The sequence below is a fragment of the Colletotrichum aenigma genome (assembly GCF_013390185.1).
Source record: "Colletotrichum aenigma strain Cg56 chromosome Unknown KSG_Cg56_contig07, whole genome shotgun sequence".
Taxonomy (NCBI): Eukaryota; Fungi; Ascomycota; class Sordariomycetes; order Glomerellales; family Glomerellaceae; genus Colletotrichum; species Colletotrichum aenigma.
In genome coordinates this window covers 1,908,095-1,926,502 of record NW_023500913.1, presented here as the reverse complement: position 1 = coordinate 1,926,502, position 18,408 = coordinate 1,908,095, and the positions used below count along the sequence as shown (strand labels likewise).

The following is an 18,408-nucleotide window of genomic DNA, read 5'->3' as shown; positions in this document are numbered from 1 at the left end:
AATAGCGAAAGGGTCTGTTGGACTTACCACCTTCATGACGGAGTTTCGGTCCCTTCTCAACTCGGCCGCGGCAGAGCTTCCTCGCGACATCTCGCTAGAAGGCCCTGCTGCTGCTTCGTCGTCCATGGTAGACCTAATAGTGACGGGATCGGAGGGGGTTTGATTCGGTTTGGGTGTTGGAGATTCATGAAGAACCTAGGACAGGTTGAGTCGAGGAGATGGCATGCCAAAAAGAACAACGCCAGGCAGTGCGAGGGTCGAAGGGGGCCAGATTCAGGCAAGCCGTCGAGGTGCTTGCGAAGGAGTGATTAACCCCAGGGGCGACGAGATCGGGTCTGAGAGGGCGAGTGATGGCGAGGGTGGCACTCGGCGGGCCACTGTCGCGGTCGCACAGAGGAGGACACGGGTGGCAGGTTGAAGCTGTGTCGTGAATGGCTCGAAAAGGTGGCGGATGTGGTCTAATTGAGTCTTGGGGTTGTCAAGTGGCAAGCCGTAGCAGGCACGTTGGGCAACATGGGGACGTGGAAGTGGAGGAGCAGGATGAAGAGGGCAGGGAGAGGGAGGGAAGGCGGAAGCGGAAGCGTCCTTCAACAGACGGAGTAGGCACGGCCAGAGACGGAGTTGAAGGGTCTCTGTTGCCCGGAGTGCATTCCGTGCGTGCTTATGATATTCTTTTTTTGTCCTTAGTCCCGTATCTCTCTCTCTCTCTCTCTCTCTCTCTCTCTCTCTCTCTTTCTCTCTTCCTATTTTCGGGGGGCGAGGGTGAGGCGTATGATAGTAGGGCGCTGCGGGGTGGCCTGGCGAGCGCACCGGAGGCGGAGGTGGCTGCAGGCAATTGATGTTGCTGTTTGGCCACTACTGGATATCGCCGGTAGAAGCCAGGCGGAGTATGAGTTTTTTTTTTTTTTTTTTTTTTTTTCCGACTGGAAAAAAGATTGGAAGGCTGGCAGCGACAATGCGGAACAAATTGGTTTCTGACTGATGGACTGGGGGTCCCGTTCTGGCCGGGGCACAAGGCCGTCTCCGATGGTCCGCGGTGCCGGTGGAAGCAAGTCTTGTTTCTCAAGCAACGCTAGGATGGCGAAGAGAAGAGCTCGAGAGTAAAAAAGACTGCAACCCGAGAGGAGACGAAATCGGCAGAGGCAACGACGACGATGGCGACGAGGATGGCGCCGGAGCAAGTGGCACACACACACACACACACACCTCACGCGCCGAGAGATAGTTCCGGAGCGAGACCCAGGAGAGGCGGCGGGAGGGTGGAATGACCCATTGAAGGCTCAACACAGGCAGGGCAGGATAATCGAGTGGGCGCACACAACTCCCATTGACCGAGCGATATGAATGGAAACAAGAGGACAAAGCAAGCCTATGAGACGTATCCAATAACGGTGGGCGGAATGATACTTTTTTACCCTCAACAGCAAAGTCCAAAACTCACAACCGGCAACTAGTGACTGTGACAGGGAATAGGCGGGATGAGTGGACGCCGGGTGGTATTTACCGCTCAACATTGGGTTGTCCGCAGCCATCAGGTCTGGTCTTTTTTTTTTTTTTTTTTTTTTTTTGTCCCTCCCCCTTTCCCCCCCTTGGTTCAACGGGGGCATCTGACCGTACACGACACGACTGGAGTTGATTGTACATGCTCGAAACATGCAGTTCCTACCTTACCTTCGGTACATCATGCTTGCGGAGTCTTGACTTATACCAAATTGAGAAAATAAAACGGACTCGTAGGCCACCGTCACAACAGCCTACCTGGCTGAGGTGGATGGTGCAGGAAATACGTGGCGCACCAAGCGGTGGGATGCGATGCGATGCGATGCGATGCGACGACGAGTATCGCCGAGGTTGGAAAGGGGGGAAGGGGAGAAAAAAAAAAAATCGAGTCCAAGACCATGTCAAGCAGCCACAAAAGACTTACCTAGATTTGGACTCGCAACGACTTGACGCTGCCAATGGCTGACATGGGGCTCTCCCGACAAAGCGATGAGTAGCGGCGTCGGGAAGGGCAACAAGTATGGATACATGTGAGTTCAATGTTGCCGGGCTGAAGCCACTCCACGCCTCGTTTGTCTCTCACCCCCCTCCTGTTTAGCTCCCGCTTCTACTCCTCCTCGTCCTTTGCAGCAGTAGGTACGGATACGCCAGCGTTGGTGCGTGGAAGCCTGCCTACCTGCCTGCGTTGGTTGATAATACCCTAGCCCGGGATGATGCGAGGGAATGAGTAGTGAGTGAACCAGATTGGAAGAAGTGAGGGCCCGAGGCGATCCAGTCCTTTGGCTTGTTCGCCTGTAAGGTCGGTCGGTCGGTGTTGTGTTCATGACGCAGGCCCGGTCGTCGGTCGCTAGTACAAAAGGACTTGGCCGGGAGTTTGCTTAATAACGAAAGAAAGTGGTGGTGCAACATCTCATCGACTTGTTTGGCAGAGCCCTGTATGAAAGACAGGATGACCCCTCCACAAGGAATGAGTCCCCTACGCGGGTCGATCTGCTGGAGGTCCTCGGTTATCTTCCTTCTTGGGGGTGATGTGCAGTCCAAGAGAACCGAGACAGCCTGCGATTCATTTCGAAGGGGATGTCTTGAGGACGCCGAGCCCTTCGTACGTTAAAACTTCACTCGGGCATGCTGACCCCTCCGGCCCCGAACGAGATAGAGAGATACAACGTATCTACAGCAAAATCATCCATATGTGTGTATCCCTTGCGCTATAGGCCAGCGATACCTATGACACAGACTTCAGTAAGTGAAATGAATCTGGGGGCGAGCAGATTGGGGGGGAAACCCTCATAGGTACCGTTAGATGGATGAGCGACGCGGAGCAAAAGCTCGGCCAGTGACATTGCCATGCGAGTGCCGGTGTCAGCTTAGATCCATAGGCAGGTAACATATGTAGGGTAAGGTAGGTTAGGTAGGCAGGTAGGGAAAGCTCGAGAGCGAGAGAGAGGTGCATGGCGGGCCGGGAGACCCCCTAATCTTTTTTTTTTTTTTCTCCTCCCGCACAAGCACCGACCTAGCCAGCACTCGTGGAAGCCATTACTTGAGTCGACGGGGCGAATTGGATGAGTTGTGTGCCGGGTTTGCTGTTCTTTTTTTATGCGCGGCTTATGCTTGGGTCGGTCGGGGTTCGAGGACGGGGGAGATTTGCCGATGATCGTTGGTCGTCGGACGAGCCGGGCAGTGTGACCAGCTAAGCCAGCAAATCTTGAAAATCGCCTCTGGGATCTGTTCTGATATATAAAAGTGAAGAGGGGAAAAGAGCACGCTACACCAAATTGTTCTTTCCAGAGGCCGCTCGTCCGCCCCCAGGACATATTAATCTTGATCGTGAGAGAGCTGAATGCCTTCGAATTGGCACGAGGTCTGCTAGAAAACTTCTGTCCATACGTCACCGGCCAGGGTCTTGCAGACAGACTTGCAGGGCTACGTCACACTGCTTGACCTTTTGCGGCAGGGAATGACGGATGGCTGATGATGGCCTGAGGTTTTCTGGGACAGTGTTGATGCGTGAAGCGCTGAGGTTCCACGACCTGGACCCTCGACCCAGCTGTCCAGCTGCCCAGCTGCCGCCCGCCCCCAAAGTCCCAAGGAGCGTGGGAGCATACTGCGTACTGCGTACCGGTCGGTATTCATCGTGGCCCCAGAGTCTGGGCTTCCCCTACTTAGAGTACACAGCACCTACCTAACCTTGACCTGGTCTCTTGCCTCGGACGCGTGGGCAGATGAAGTTGAACATACGAATACCCGCCAGGCCGTCACGCCCCCAAACTTTAGTCTTCATGTTTCGCCGTGTGCAAACCCTTTTTGGAAGGGAAGCTAGGATGTCGAAACCCCCCGTCCTCTTTGAGCGAAGGCCACGGCTGAAGCTGCCTTTCCAGACAAAAGCCAACCTACATAGTACAAGTAACCTACCAGCCTACGTACAGGCATTGACTACACTGTGCCACCTGACTTGCTTAAGTAACGATTGTCAACTTGAGGAGAAGGTGAGTTTCAAGCGCCACGACCACTTTGATTTTGTCTCAATACCTGCCTGCCCCCCATCTCTGCTGCGCTGCAACATCCATGATGGGTTTCTCAGGTGCGAAGGCGTGCCATCACGAGGGCATCTTAAGCAAGGGCCAGTATCCGCACTGCGTAGGGCCAAGGCAAGGCCTGTCACAACTTACAACTCATGGCTCGTCACAGAGTGCCGAAGCCTGAAGGCATTCCAACATACAAGCACCATCCTCGTACCTGGTGCGGAGAGATGGCTTCTGTACTACGCCGCAGGTCGTTCGCCGTTGGGGAACCGGCTAAAGAAACTTCCATCGGACAGATGTGGCACGGGCAAGGGGGCCATCTCATCTGAAATGCTAGACCCGATCTAAGATTCGACCTGGCTCAACTTGGCTGGGTAGGGCTGGTCACTGCGGGCGAGCTAAAAGTTCACAGCCCTGACAGAGCCCGGGAGGGGAGGAGAATGCGCACACCACCTACTTGGATGAAAATGAGCAACGGCCAGCATAAGCACGACATTCGTCTGCCACTTACTTGGCACACTTACTTGGAGGACAGTGTCGCGAACCCGCACCTGTCTGATAAGAAGAGCGTGGCCTGGCCTGGCCTGACCTGGCCAGTGGAAGCGCACGGTGTGTCGTCTCCCAACTGCACTATGCACCGTCTGGGAAGACCTTGAGAGATTACTCATCGGAGTGTCCACTCCTGCTCATAGTGTGCTTGCAATTAGAGGCCATTCGCGTGCCTACCGATAGAGCAATGGGCTCGTGCAGCAGTGCTGTGCAGATCCAGGCGGGACCACGACTCACGAGACCGACCCTGGAACAGTGGGCGCCAACCGGCACCCGCCATTCTTGTCTTGCTCGGGTCGAATCGTCCTGAGTTTAAGGGTCCTGTTAGGTAAAACTTTAAGATGTGCGTATCCGGGATGCCTGCGCTTCTCCAGCCATATCATTAATCACTCACGCGGACGACGGAAGCAAAGATTGCGCTGCACACTTCGCAGTAGGCAGAGTGATTTTCGGCCAGAATCGCACCATCAAATCGTGCCAATTCCGCCCCTCGTTGATGTGAGGGGATCTCCGTTGAGTCGGTTGAGAAGCATCAAGTGAAGCCGCTCATACCTGCCAGCTTTGGCCAGTGTGTCTTTCCTCGTCTTGTTTCCTCCTTACATTCCTGCCATTTTGCCTGCTAGCCCGTCCCTCACATAAAAGTCTACTTATTCAGGTGCTGATAGTGCGGAAGATGCGTACCTTGACACCGGCCAAGCTTCCAAGTTTCTATCTATTTCTCTGTCTCACTCCATCCCTCCCTGACACCATGCTGGTGTGACAGCTCGAACTCCAAAACCCCTGTCCCGCCTTGCTCGGGTCCGATCTTGGCTGCCTGGCATTGGCGTGGGCACTGGGTGGTACATACTGCGTAGTAATGGGTGCTGCGTAGCATCTGGCATGGTGGCCCGGTGGTACGAGGTAAACGAGCAGTTGCACTCGAAAGCGGCAGACAGATGAGATTGCACTCCCACGGCGAGGAAGCACCGATGCTTGTCTCAGCCCCCATATCCCCGCGAGCCCCGAACGTCCACCCGATCTTGACCGTGAGCGAACACCAACATGCATTTGGCACGATGAGGAATCAAATAGGCCGTTTACGATCAGCACAGACATGCCGGCAGACGTAGTTTCTAGATTGATTCCAACTCCCGTGCTCAAGCGAGATGTGTCGTCAACGTCGACGAACGCTAGTCCTCGGTGAGTGTGTCAGAGTTGAATACGTCCACCGCGACAAAAGTGCCTCGTCTAAGCTGTCTGTCAGCAGTAAGTAAGGTAGCGATCCGCAGGAGGAGGTGGGTGCTACCGTATGCTGGACCCAACCTTGAAGCCATGGGTTGCTGCAGGAGGTACCGAAACAAGCCGGGGGGTCAATCCGACAGCCTGCTTGCTGCCTGGGACTTGGGCCCGCTCCGTCGCGGTTCAGTTCAGCAACAGTTGCCGAGTAATGATGGCTTGGTTTCGCTTTCCAGCTGACTTGATGTTGAAGCATTGGACTTTGAATATCATTGCAACATGAGCTAACTGTTAGACGTCTCACCTCGTTCCCTACCTTACTGTTGTAGCAGGCACTACAGCGAAAGGCATTTTCCTAAAGCGGATAGCGGCGCCCGACGTGGCCTAGCAGCCCTTGGGCCCAACGTCTAGGTAGGTAGCTTAGCGTGGACCCTCTCCGGGGAGCGAGCGTTCGTCCCGTGCCAAAGGGCATTCATCCCTCGGACTAAGGTACCTCACGGATACACTGGCACACTTGCCAACCAACAACACTGACTGATGTCGCTTCTTTGAAGGGTGCACGGCACGGAGCGGGACCGGTTTGTCGCGGAGACAACACCGGATTCCGTATCTTCCGCGGATGTACGGCTAGATGGCCTTCTTCCGCAAAACATGCTGCAAATTACGGCAGGCGCCTTCAGGCTCCGTAGGAATGCACCTCGAGGTACCTTACCTTACCTTACTTGACCTTAGCCGTCAGCATCAGCACCACTTTCCTCAGCCTACCTAACCTCGACCAAGGCATGGCATTGCGGTATGACACTAATAGGTGTCAACATCGAAGCCCGAGTACCTACCTCTGAGTGAGGTAGGTGTGGAAAGGCGGTCCAGGTCCAGTGTGGACCCACCATCCCGTCTTACCTAATCTTCAAGAGAGCACCGGTACACGGACTGTGTAAGGTAAGAGCATGCGGGGAGGGGCTGAACCATCTTACGCGCCACAGGGCGGCACCAGCGGCTGCCCCTTGGCAAACTTCAGATCTAGGTCGATCCAAATCAGATCCGAGCTTTACCATTCGCCTTCTACCGCCACCATGAGAGAAGGAATTAACAGACAAAGAAACGAACATGCACCCTCGAACCCGACGAGATGGTTTGGCTCGCGCCTAGCAGCGACGCGGGCTTGTCTGCCCCCCAGCCATCCGGCATCCGACACCTGCCGATGGCGTGTCGCTTTCCAACCCCCAAACAATCATAAGCATCACCTGCAACGCTCGCCCAAAATTCGACAACCTCGTCTTCGGTAGCTACTTGCGCCGCAGAAGCTGATGACTGTCTGGAGATACAAATGCCGACGACGGTGGTCAAGGTCCATGGTTACGCAACCCTCGGGACGGAGGTTTTTCAGCCCTACCCACACACAGGAAATCCCGTCTCTTTTTTTTCCCCCTTCCTTTCGGTTTTGTGAGAAACTACCCGGGTACTTGAGCCGTTTCGCGGCATCTCGGACCTGATCTTCCGCCTAGGTTGCCTATCGTCTGGTCCACATCCCGAACTGCCCCGACCGCAAAAAACGGTGGCTAGGCATTGGGGTAGTCTGGGTCTTTGGTCTAATTACCCTCTTGGTGCGCCTCCGCCGCCCCTGGCATCTACCGCGAAGAATTCCAGCCACCGTCGAGTTGCGAATCACTAATCACTTGGCAAACAGGCTACAGACAGTGGACAGGCGATTTGAGGGACCTGGTCAAGGTCCTATCCAGCTACGGATACCCGTATATCCGTACGGAATGGACGATATGCTCGATGCATTTTCCTATTTTCAGCCGCACTTCGGGCCTTCTCTCGTCTCTAATTGTTCGGGCACGCCAAAACAAACGGCTAGGGACCCAGTATGCATTCCCACTGCGATTCGGCTGCCGTTAGCCTCCTTTCGCTCTTGATGGACATAAGCCCTTCGACGCCACGCCCGATTGCGAGGCCCAGAGACTGAAGAGAAGCCCAAGACCCTTGAACCGCTCAGCCACCCCCAGGACTTCATCGTCATCTACACCGACGGCCGTGGCATTAATAAGGCTACGTCTTTCGATGTATCTATACACGCGCCGAAACCTTGCATGAGTTGCAGTCACCCCAGCTGCTCGGCCTTCGCCACCATTCTGCTTTGCCTTCTACGTCTCAGCTGCAGGAGCTAGCTTGCAGCTGCGCCAGTCTGGGGTTCCGCTTCTGGAGTGTCGGGCCCTCATTGGTGACAGGCCCGGCGCAAGTTCCAGGGGCATTGTGTGGTTTCTTCAGTTCTGTCTGTACGCAGTAGTTCTCTGCGGCGGGCCATGCTCGACTATCGTCTTGAACATCGGACTTTACCGACGTCTACGTGCGGCCAGACCTGACCAAGCATACAGACGTCCGAACTGCCGACCTTTTTTTCACACGGCGGAATTTTTTCGGTTCGGAAGCGAGAGAGAATTCGCTGAGCTGCCTGCCAAGGTGTCAAGGCTGGTTGTACACCGGCACTGGTCATATTGCGGGAACAGCAGGCAGCGGATATTCTATCTGCACGGCACGATGGACTAACACTACACCTGACACAATGAGACCCTGTACTGAGTGCAGTACTGCGGTGCGCGAAACGATAGACAGACAGTGCTAACGGCATGCGGACTGGTCGCTGGGGAGGGCGCTTGTCATCAAGATCCCAGATCAATTGTCCGATCCTTACTGTCTCTTCTGATTACACATCGCACAGAAATTTCCAGCGATCGCAGAACCGCAGCCAAATCGATTCACGGCTACGTACCGTCTGGGCAGGCACTATTTCAACCTCGCGGCTGCGAATTTGACAACCCGGGTCAACCTTCATCGACGAATCGCATCTCGACAACCTTCTTGCAAGGCTCCCAGTCCTATTTGCTTATGATGCTCGTACGATCCAAGGACCAACCGCAGCTTGTTCGCGCCCATCCGGTCCATCCGCAGAGCGGCTTCTTCATTCCGTATCAAGCAACCTTTTCCTTCCAAGGAATGAATAAATCGCCAGCTGTACACATCAAAATTTCATGGGAGTCTCATGCAGCACCCCGGGAGATGGCTTCAGTGCCAAGCCATGTCGGCAGCCGCAACCAGGCGTGATGTGTTGCCGGATCACGATCTATCTTATGTTCGCCATGCGTGACGCTTTTGAGGTATCTCTCGAGATTGAGTCTCCAAGTCTTAAGTCTCCAACGCTTGCTTGGCATTCGCCAATAAATCGTTCGACGTGGAATCAAGACCGCTCCAGAGGGCCGCTCGTACAGCAAGTTTCGCTGGGATTTCCATTTTCAGACACGCAGGTAGTAAGGAATTACCAGCATCAACGGCGCTTCCAGTGAGCGGGCAGGACCCTCTCTCTTTTTTTGTGTTACTGGCGGGCAAAATGTCATGAAAACACTATTCGATTTTTGACAAGAACGAAGAGACGAAGCCCAGTCTAGACCGTACAGACTTTCCCCCCCCCCCCTCCCCTCAAGCCTGCGGGGTTGTCGCGGGGAGTGATTTGCTAATCTACCCGAAAGAACAGACGATGGTTCGAGGCATCACCGCGCAAGCACCACCCCCGCCACAGATTTTATTTCTTGTCGTCGTCTCCTTGGTGATCGCTTCTGCTGCGTCTTGAAGGCTCGCAAGGCTCGCTCACTTCCCTGCAGGTCCCAGCTGCCGGACGCTCTCGCACGCCTCTAGGGCGAGGTACCTCGGAAATTCACAGTGCTACAGCGATCCGATCCGCTCCACTGCGTTGCGTTGGAGAGAGTCATACTCGAGGTGACCCCGTTTGTCTTGTTGCTTGTCACTTGTCAGATTGGCGCTCACTAGAACCTTGCAACGCTTCCCTGCCCCTGGACGAACTCCGACCCCCTGGCGGTGCACGTGCAAGTGACATGCCGCGAATCACCGGTCAGCAAGCGGTGAGGAAATTGGACTTCTCGAGTGGGCTTGTAACCCTTTTTTTTTTTTTGTTCCGAATCGCACGATATGGACCACCGTTTGGGGAAGCGATCAGTCGACCCCATAACCAGGCAAAGAATCGAGATCAAGAAAAAAACCCGCTTTCAACGATTAGGATGCCCATTCGCTGGATACTCGCAGGCCCATGCAAGCGTACTCGCAACAAGGACTACGGCTGTACAGATTCGAATTTCTCGTTGATGCGTGTGGGGGGTGGGAAAGAGCATCACACAGGTCCCCTCTCGTCCATATGGAGTATCCCGTCGCGCGCGTAAGCACAAAGAGCAGGGGCACGGAAAAGAAGGGGTCAATGATATCAACTGGAAATCGGAGCCGGGTGCTTGAGGTCGATCTCTTGGTAGTTTGGGGAAGCCTGACACATCCTTTGCTCTCGGAGGTGTCTTGACGACAACACATCATCAAGCACGCAACACCAATCCCGCCGCATCATGTGCGTACGTGCGTGACATTCCGTCCCAAGAGACCTACCGCTGCAGGAAACGCCACATGAAACCCTGCAACTGCCTGTCCGTTTCCATACAACACTTGGGGCGGCAGGCAAGGTGTTGTTGAAAAGTTCCCGATCAAACGATCTCGCGCTCCACCATTCGGCGGGCTACGTCCAGTCCATGCATTACAACCTCAAGGGAGGGGCCATCGACGTCTCGATATCTTCGTTCACACGCTCTGCCGGGAGGTTATCTCCGTCCGAGCTAAGCGCCTTGCGATGAGCTGTTCGTCTCATGTCAACACACACGTACGCTCTCGCTGATTATCTCCGGGTTCAGGTAGGTGGGTGGATGTTCGGATAGACTCACCTCGCCGCACGTCACAGGTTCATACTTGGCGGGATGCGCCTCATCGACACAAGTGGGCAACACGCCGAGTTTTTGATCGAAATTGAAACCTTCACACGTCATTGTTCAGTTGAAAACAGGTTTTTGGGATTAAGAAGACGCAGTCGAAGGAAGGGATCACTGGATCAGCCCCATCATTTGCGGGATCAATGACCTTACATCCCGCGAGGCTGCAGGAGACAGACTTACCGAAAAAGAGAGGCATCGAGATCCTGTCCTCCCGGCCGTGCTGCAAGACCCGATGTACCGTCGACTTGAGGCGGTCATTTGTCAGCCGCATGAGAAAGTCGCCAATGTTCACGACGAAGGTGCCCGGTAGCGGCGGCGCCCACATCCACTCCCCGGAGCTGTTGAGCACCTGAAGCCCCTTGTGCTCGTCTTGCCACAGCAGGGTCATGATCTGGAGGTCCGTGTGGGCCCCGACGCCGACCTCGTCCGGATCCTCAACCGGGTCGTCGCCGTGGCCCGGGTAGAAGTTCACGGCGAAGTCGCCGCCCGGATACGTTGTTGCGCCGTCAAAGTGGTCCTCGGGCAGATCCAGCGCAAGTGCAATGGTGCGGATCAGACGACGGGACAGATCCAGACAAGCACGCCAGTGTGACAGCAAGGCAGACTTGAAGCCCGGCAGGACCGCGCCGTCCCCGGAGTCGGTCCAGGTGAAGTCTTCTTTTGGTAAGTGCTCCCGGACGTGGTCCGGAACCTGGTCCAAGCGGTTCTCGTACAACGGGTCAAACTCTGGCTCGTAATGAAACATGAAGGCTTCCTTCCTGTCTTTGGACTCCGTGACGTTCGCTTGTATCTCTCGAAACCCACAGTACCCGTATGCAGACGTGTTCGAAGTCAATTTGCGCTTCTCCTCCTCTGGGAGCTTGAAGAACCTGTCATTGTGTAAGTCGTTCGTCTCAAGTTGACGCCACTGTCGTCGTCGCCGCGTCTTTTTGATGGCCGGAACCTACTCGAGCCCCTTTTTGTGAGCGGCACGCGTCACATCCTCTGGCACCCCATGATTCTCAATATAGAAGAACCCACTCGTCTTCGCAGCGTGCAAGATTTCACGGGCAACCGCCTTGCGCGCGTTGGGGTCGCCGTATATACCACTCAGGTCAATCATGGGAATCTCATCCGGGGTGCAGTCTCGCGGCGGGTTCGTCGACACAAGTCGATATGTCTGGCCCTCATAGCTGCCCAGGTAGATCTTCTTCATCCCAGCGGGTATCGTTTCCGTGGTGGTGGCCATAATGTGTGCGTGCGTAGAGACTAAGGCCGCAGATGTAGAAAATTGGCGCAGATGACGATGTGCTGTGCGGCGATTGCAGTCTTCGTGTTCAAACCACGTATGTTTGGAACCGTTCTTATTTTAGACTTTATATCAAAGGCAGACTTACACAGCAGTTACACAACCCACGTTTTTTCGCCACTGGTGTCCCCCGGAGTCCCTACGCACCGCAGATCGAGGTTCCATGCTCGACCAACCCCGGTCCGTCCATATCCGGTTATCTCCACTCCACCTGCAACCCCTTGCTCCGGCGCTGAACGGTTTCCATTGGACGATAAAGTCAGCGAGGACGAGATAACGACATCCCGACTCCGGCTAATTCCGTTTTTGTCCGGCGCGTCCGACGACGTGCCTTTCTGCCATCGTCAATACCGCGGCGACTACGCGATATCCGCATACCCCATCTCCGCAATAGTCGGCTTCGGATTGTCTTGTAATGTCTGGAAGCGAGGAAAACACGATGCAGAACGAGGCAGACGCGCCCAACGTCCGCCGCCGCCGGCTCAGCGATGAGAGCCGTCAGGACGGCGCGGCAGGCGGCAGAGACGAGTCAAATCGGAAAAGAAGGCGGCGAATTCTTTCTTGCGATACTTGCCGTCGGCAAAAGTGTCGATGTGAGCTGGACGAGGAGTCGGAGCAGTGCTCACGGTGTCGTTCGCTAAGGTAAGAAGGCGCACTGTCTTGGTTGGTTATGCGGTCTTGAGGTTAGGGCACAATCAAGGATTGTGATACCCCAAAGCGAGATATCCTTCAGAAATTAGCTCGAAATGGCAGGGCGATATCAGATGGGTTGACTGACAGGGTATAGGATTACCTGCACGTGGAACGACAGCGGTGACACGCATTCCGTCTCTTCAAGAGAAGCACCGACGAGTAAGCTAGACGCGGACGCAAGGTAAGTTCTCCGCCCCCATGCCTGTTTCTTGCGGGGAGAAAAAATGTCTCTTAACTCTTTTAAAGTGCTAAAAAGACGCAACTCGACAGAATTAAAAGTCTGGAGGCCTCAATAGCTGATCTGAAGGCCACTGTGCAAATGTTGGCGCCTAGCATCAGGCCAGACCTAAAGAGGACTTTGGCTGTGGGCCGTCAGGAAAGACTTATTGCTATTGATAAAAATGTTACTAGCAACAGCGTCATTGATGATAACGACGGGACTGGAAGTGTTGTTAGCGGTGGTACTGGTGGTACCGTTGGTAGGTCGTCTGCAAACGAGGATGTTGAGCCGGCGGATCGACATGTCTACTCCTCTCCCGCCGAGGTAGTTCGAAAAGTCGGAAGCCAGCTAAGCGGAGGGTTCCGTCGAACATTTGATGTCCAGGCTGACCTCGTTTCTCTGGGAATACTGAGCGAGAAGACGGCTCGCGACTTAGTCTTGGAGTAAGTGTTTTCCCCTATACAAAAGTCGTATAAGTACCAGGGTCCGAGAAAAAGAATTGTGGGGGGCCAAGAAGAAAGGAAGAGCGGCGGCTTTGTTCTTGAACAATGCCTAGGTGTGACGGGAAGGCTTTAACGAGTTGGCCTCATGGTTTTTTTTTTCTCTTTTTTTTCTTTTTTGGGTTTCTCTAACGCAGCAAACAGATTTGTCCGTCGAAGAAAAAACACCTTGCTGCTAAATAGCGAGATCGACCTGGCCCCGAGGAATAGGGATCTCAGACATGCGTCGCCATTTTTGCATGACGCATGTTGCCTGCATGCAATGAGATTCTCCGAGCACAGCTCTTCAGTTTTGCATCGACGCGTATTCGAACATGTGCGGTTGCAACTTGGCCAGCTCATGATTGCGAGCCCGTTGCCGCTGGAGGAGTTGATGGGTATTCTCATCATGAGTCTGTGGGCATGTTCGCCATCAGTACGTGATTAAACAAAGCCAACTCTACGCTCCAGCAATATGAGGCTGACACAATGCTACAGAGCCCCGAGTATGTCGACAGTTGGCTGTTGAGTGGGCATTGCGCTCAGCAGGCGATGCTGAGCATCAACTTCTCAGAAATTCTGATGAGAACAAAGGCGAGGACGTCGACAGAGGATGACCAGAGAGTCGTACGACTTTGGGCCAATACATGCCTAGTTAACCTTCAGTCAGTTTGTTCTACAGCATCAAGTCTCGACAGACTACTGACTTGCATTCTTTAGTTGGGCGGCTACTACAGGTAGGCCAGCGACCGTGCCTTCTGCGTACTTGGCACAATGCAAGCTCCTCCTCAACTTTGAAGAGGTGACCATGCGCGACGCCATGATGTATGCGGAGATCACATTGTACCTTATCCTGCAGGACAAATTTTCGCAGCGCTCGTACCTCGGTGCCGACGGGGAATGTGAAGAACTTGCGGCGTGGAAATTGAGGTGGAACTATTTGTTTGGTGAGTATTCAAGTCGACGATGTCAATAGCCGGCTTTCACTTTGGGCTATGAACATAATTAGGAAGACAATTGTCAATGTCGATCACTAATATTGTGATATCCCAGAACTACCCGCGGCCTCGACATTGAGGATAAGCCATTCCATCGCGTGGCTAATTCTCGCCCGACGCTCACTTGAGCACGACCAGGCCTCCTCGGACGACGACTCCCTGTCAAGCTCGCCAAGATTACAGTCAGCTGATGCCGTGCGTCAGGAGCCGCCTGCTCACCAGAACCCAGAGCTCCACGACTTGGCGCATGCTCGGGTATGCGGCTTCGCGACAGAGGTGGTGAGGGCGTTCGTGGAGATGCCATCCACTCGGGCAGAGGAGCTGCCTGAGTTTCATCGGCTCTGTGTCGCGTACGCCATGCTGATTATCTCCAAGTATGAGCAAAAGCCGCCTTATGGCGGCGTAGACAGTGGCAATAACGGCGGCAGCCATGAAGTGCTGCAATTGCTGAAGGCGGCGCAGAAGCAGAATTCAGTGTGGTCGGCCAGCTCGCCGTCTGCGATTCAATTCGGGTTGGAGAGAGCTTTGAAGAAGGTCACCGCGCGGGTCGAGGGGACGGGCGGTCCGAATGTAGCAAGCGTGGCGGCGGCGGCGGCTACGCCCACAACAGCCATCGTCACGGACAACCGCGCGCCGCACAGGATCGCCATGGCGTCGCCGAGCAGCCTTAGGGAGCAACAGGTAGCTGCTGGTGGTACGCCGGCGGCTTGGGGACAGCATCATCAAGACGCAAGAGGACAGCAGCAACAGCCACCGCCGCACCCACAACAGGATCATGCATCCTCGTTCAGTGGCACGACAATGGTGCCGGAATTTGATGGGTCATTCTCTTTGGAGATGATTGATAACTTCTTCAACGGGGGACATCTCAGTCTCGGAGACCCCTCACTCTTCTAGATATGTTTCAAAAATGAGAACGTGCTCCAACCGTAGTGCACTGTCTTGCTGTATAGCTCCGTAACATTGAGAAATTCGCACGAAAGAATCGTGAGTCTGCGTACCTGTTTCGGTACAAAGCAGCTTCTGCATTCCCCCTTCCGTTGTCAAGAAACACTTCCCTCGTCAAACGAAAGCCAGATCTTTGCACTCCGCATTGATTGTTTCTGTGCCATTTTTTGTCTCGTTGCTGTTCCTCCACGCATCATCGGTAATCGGACTGCTGGGGTTCTCGATGGGGGCGCTTTGAGCTTGTCGTAAGCGTCGCTCGTGGCGGGTTTATAGTATCCCGTCGGTCGCCGTTGCCAATCTGCTCTTGTCGGCCCGTTTATTTTTTCGCGGTCATGACCCTCGAGTCATCTTCGTGCCCGCTCGGATTTTGCGTTTGGACCGGTGCTTCGGTATTGCCATTAATTTGTCAAACGTCGTCTGAGGGGAAAGAAAGCGTTAGCAAAGTTGCGTCACCCGCGAGCTTCCTGCATGATTCGCCACTGAAATCACCCTATCCTAGCTGCGCTTGCCAACCAACTGGCAAAACTAGTCTGTAAAGACTTGTCCAGCCAATCGAAGGCCAGACTACAGCTCGCAGCGTCCTATAATCGACCGTATAGATTCTGGCAAAAGGGCTGAACTCTGTCTCGGATGTGGATGTTAAGCTTCCCTCAGGGTGCCTCCGACCCGGCAAATGTGGTCTGTAGTCGTACGTCAAACCGAAAGTCAGTGAGAGAAAACGGATACCATTTGCCTTTTTTTCTGATTGTCCTCGACGACGAGCGAGAGCCTACTCTCTGCCGTGAAGTGACAGACGAGCAAAAAGAATGGATTGTTCGAGAGGTGTGCATTGACAAAACTATTGGACACTACGAAAGCACAGAAAGGGCTGGGAGAATGATTCGTATTAATCGACGGAGAGCCGGGAGGTCGCAAAAAAAGAATTGATGCGCGGCACCGGGTTCGAACCAGTGTTGTTTGGGTTAGCGAAGTTCCCACAATCGAGAAGATATCAACCTACTTTCTGCCTGTCAACGGAAGTGGGAGGGCAACGAGTTAACCACTACTCCAACCACGCCTCGAGTTCATTGTTTGTTTGCTGGTGAGATTCTGCGAGTGAACGCTGCCTTACGAAGGACGCGGGATGCCCATGTCGGCCAGAAGCAGGGGTTTTCGTGACGGGACGTAAGGCGTCGTTCTTTCCATTTTCGCTCCGTTTGCAAGCTGGCTTTTGCCCGAGTAGGCAAGGACCTATGCAGTCTCCCCAGAAAGAGCCATCGCCGCCACCAATTGCCATCCTTGTTGCCTCGAATTGTTTGCTTAATCTCCCACCTCTTTTCCACCAGAATATGAGTAACGATCCATGCCTATCCGCTGGCCGTAATAGCGGTCTACGCCAAAGCTGAACCGACGGCTGTAAAGATTACAGCAGACAAATGGCGAAGCCTGCATGCAGTGTGTGAGGCGAATGTAACAGGATGCATAGCGCCCTCGTATTACAAGCGTCGCCGTGCCAGCACATTGGGCTCCTTGGACCTCGAAACAGCTTCTCGAAGATACCTGGGAGGAATCACAGTGTTCTGATATCGATTCGGAGGTTCGGGTTTGAATTCGTACGGTCGGATTGGCATACAAGAAATATTATGAAAGACGATCCTCGCGTTTCACGAGAAATATTAATTGAAGACGAAGATGGATTATGCTCAGATGGCCAGCTTTCGGGTTTGCCAACTTCAAATGACGTTTTGAATGGGGACACTGCGCCTGCTGATTTGTGCAGGTCATCATCGTCGGGTACGTTGACTGTCAAAAAACGACGAACCGAACAAAGCATCAACAATAAAGGCCGCAGGTCTGGTTTGTGCAAGCTGGCGAGTTTTGCATCAACAGTTGCTTCTTTTTGAACGAAACACGCGGTGAAACAGATGGACAGCGGGCCGACGGGTTGATGTAGTTGACAAAAGGGGAAAGACGCGCAATTCGGAATTGGGCGCCGTTATGACCGGTTTTTTCGTCGGAGGCGGGCAGCTCCTCCGACGTGAAGTTGAAGAATCGCGATACCGATGAGGCTTAGACGACCCATTTCAAGCCTAAGGACACAACGAATCGGCCAATTACCTCTTTCGGAAGCGGCATCCTTGCACATCAGAAGCCTATCTGCATGTCGTGGGACCCTACTTGGACACTTTACCGTGCTAGCGGCGCTCGTGCCTGCTGCCAGGAACTCCAACGGCGAGGTTCGTTGGGAGAAGGGGAGATGCTGGTCAGCAGAGGGGATTGTGCTCATGTGCACGTCGAACAAGCTCAAGGAGGTGTGCCACACAGATCATGATAGAAATGACGACAGTCGACGATTAGTAACAATTGCGGCTAGAGTTCACTGCTTCGTGTAAGATGATAATGGTGGGACGCATGTTTTGGGAATGTGCACGGGAAGTTTGCATTGACTCCATCTCCGGAACTCTGATGCTTGGACTTAGGAGCGGAATTAACGTGGAGGATGGGGGAGTTGTTAAGGTTGATTCTAACAACAGAAGGATGGGATGGGATGGGATGGATCAGCTGCTTGAGACGGCAATAACATCTCCAACAGGTAAGTTTAGCCGTTTTTCAAGTTCTTATTTCCTTGGTGGTAGACACCACCATTGTTCGCTGTGGAACCTACAACGAGCTTAGTCACCCAATCAACCAAGCTGGCTTCCCTGTCACAGACAACCCAAAGGTTTGCTGAATAAGGTTTGATGAGCCACAAGATTTTGCGGGCCCTGCGGAGAATCCCAGCACTTCCAAGCCGCAGGTGCCGAGCAAACAGTGGAACACCCGCTGAATGCCGTCCGTCCAGGCCCTGCAGGACGGCGGCGACAGCACCGTGAGGTGAACCTCGAGGCCCACTTTCGTCGTCCCAGGGTCGCACCACACACTGAACAAGGTCCCGAGTAAGGTGTCGGAATGGCTCCTAACCTTTTTGGTGTTGAGAATAGCCTTTTTGCGTCGCCCGCTCGTCTTACCTTGGGACGCAGCACGGGAGGTGCCTTCGACGGCAAGCGCTGTCCATCAACGTCCCGTCTCCCGACCCATCCTAAGAACTACATCTTTCGGCCGCCTCGTGCTCCGACCTGCACCTTTGACCCGAACATGTCGTGAGCCCGCGACTCCTTTACTCAGCTGCACAACGCGCTTTGAAGAACAACTTA

The 18,408-nt window shown here is 54.1% G+C and overlaps 2 protein-coding genes across 2 annotated transcripts; one reads left to right on the top strand and one right to left on the bottom strand.

The window, feature by feature from the left end:
* Nucleotides 1-10,377: 10,377 nt before the first annotated feature.
* hxnY-0 (2-oxoglutarate-Fe(II) type oxidoreductase hxnY) lies at nt 10,378-11,837 on the bottom strand (the record flags this gene model as incomplete). The annotated part of the gene is made up of 3 exons (XM_037326018.1): nt 10,378-10,475; nt 10,790-11,478; nt 11,557-11,837. The coding sequence occupies 3 exons, from the start codon at nt 11,835-11,837 to the stop codon at nt 10,378-10,380; spliced, it is 1,068 nt and encodes a 355-aa protein (XP_037175206.1).
* A 1,861-nt stretch (nt 11,838-13,698) lies between these two features.
* On the top strand, nt 13,699-15,184 carry prtT-0 (Transcriptional activator of proteases prtT; the record flags this gene model as incomplete). The annotated part of the gene is made up of 4 exons (XM_037326017.1): nt 13,699-13,725; nt 13,788-13,954; nt 14,010-14,236; nt 14,343-15,184. 4 exons carry the CDS (start codon nt 13,699-13,701, stop codon nt 15,182-15,184), a joined length of 1,263 nt encoding a protein of 420 aa, XP_037175205.1.
* Between the last annotated feature and the right edge of the window lie 3,224 nt (nt 15,185-18,408).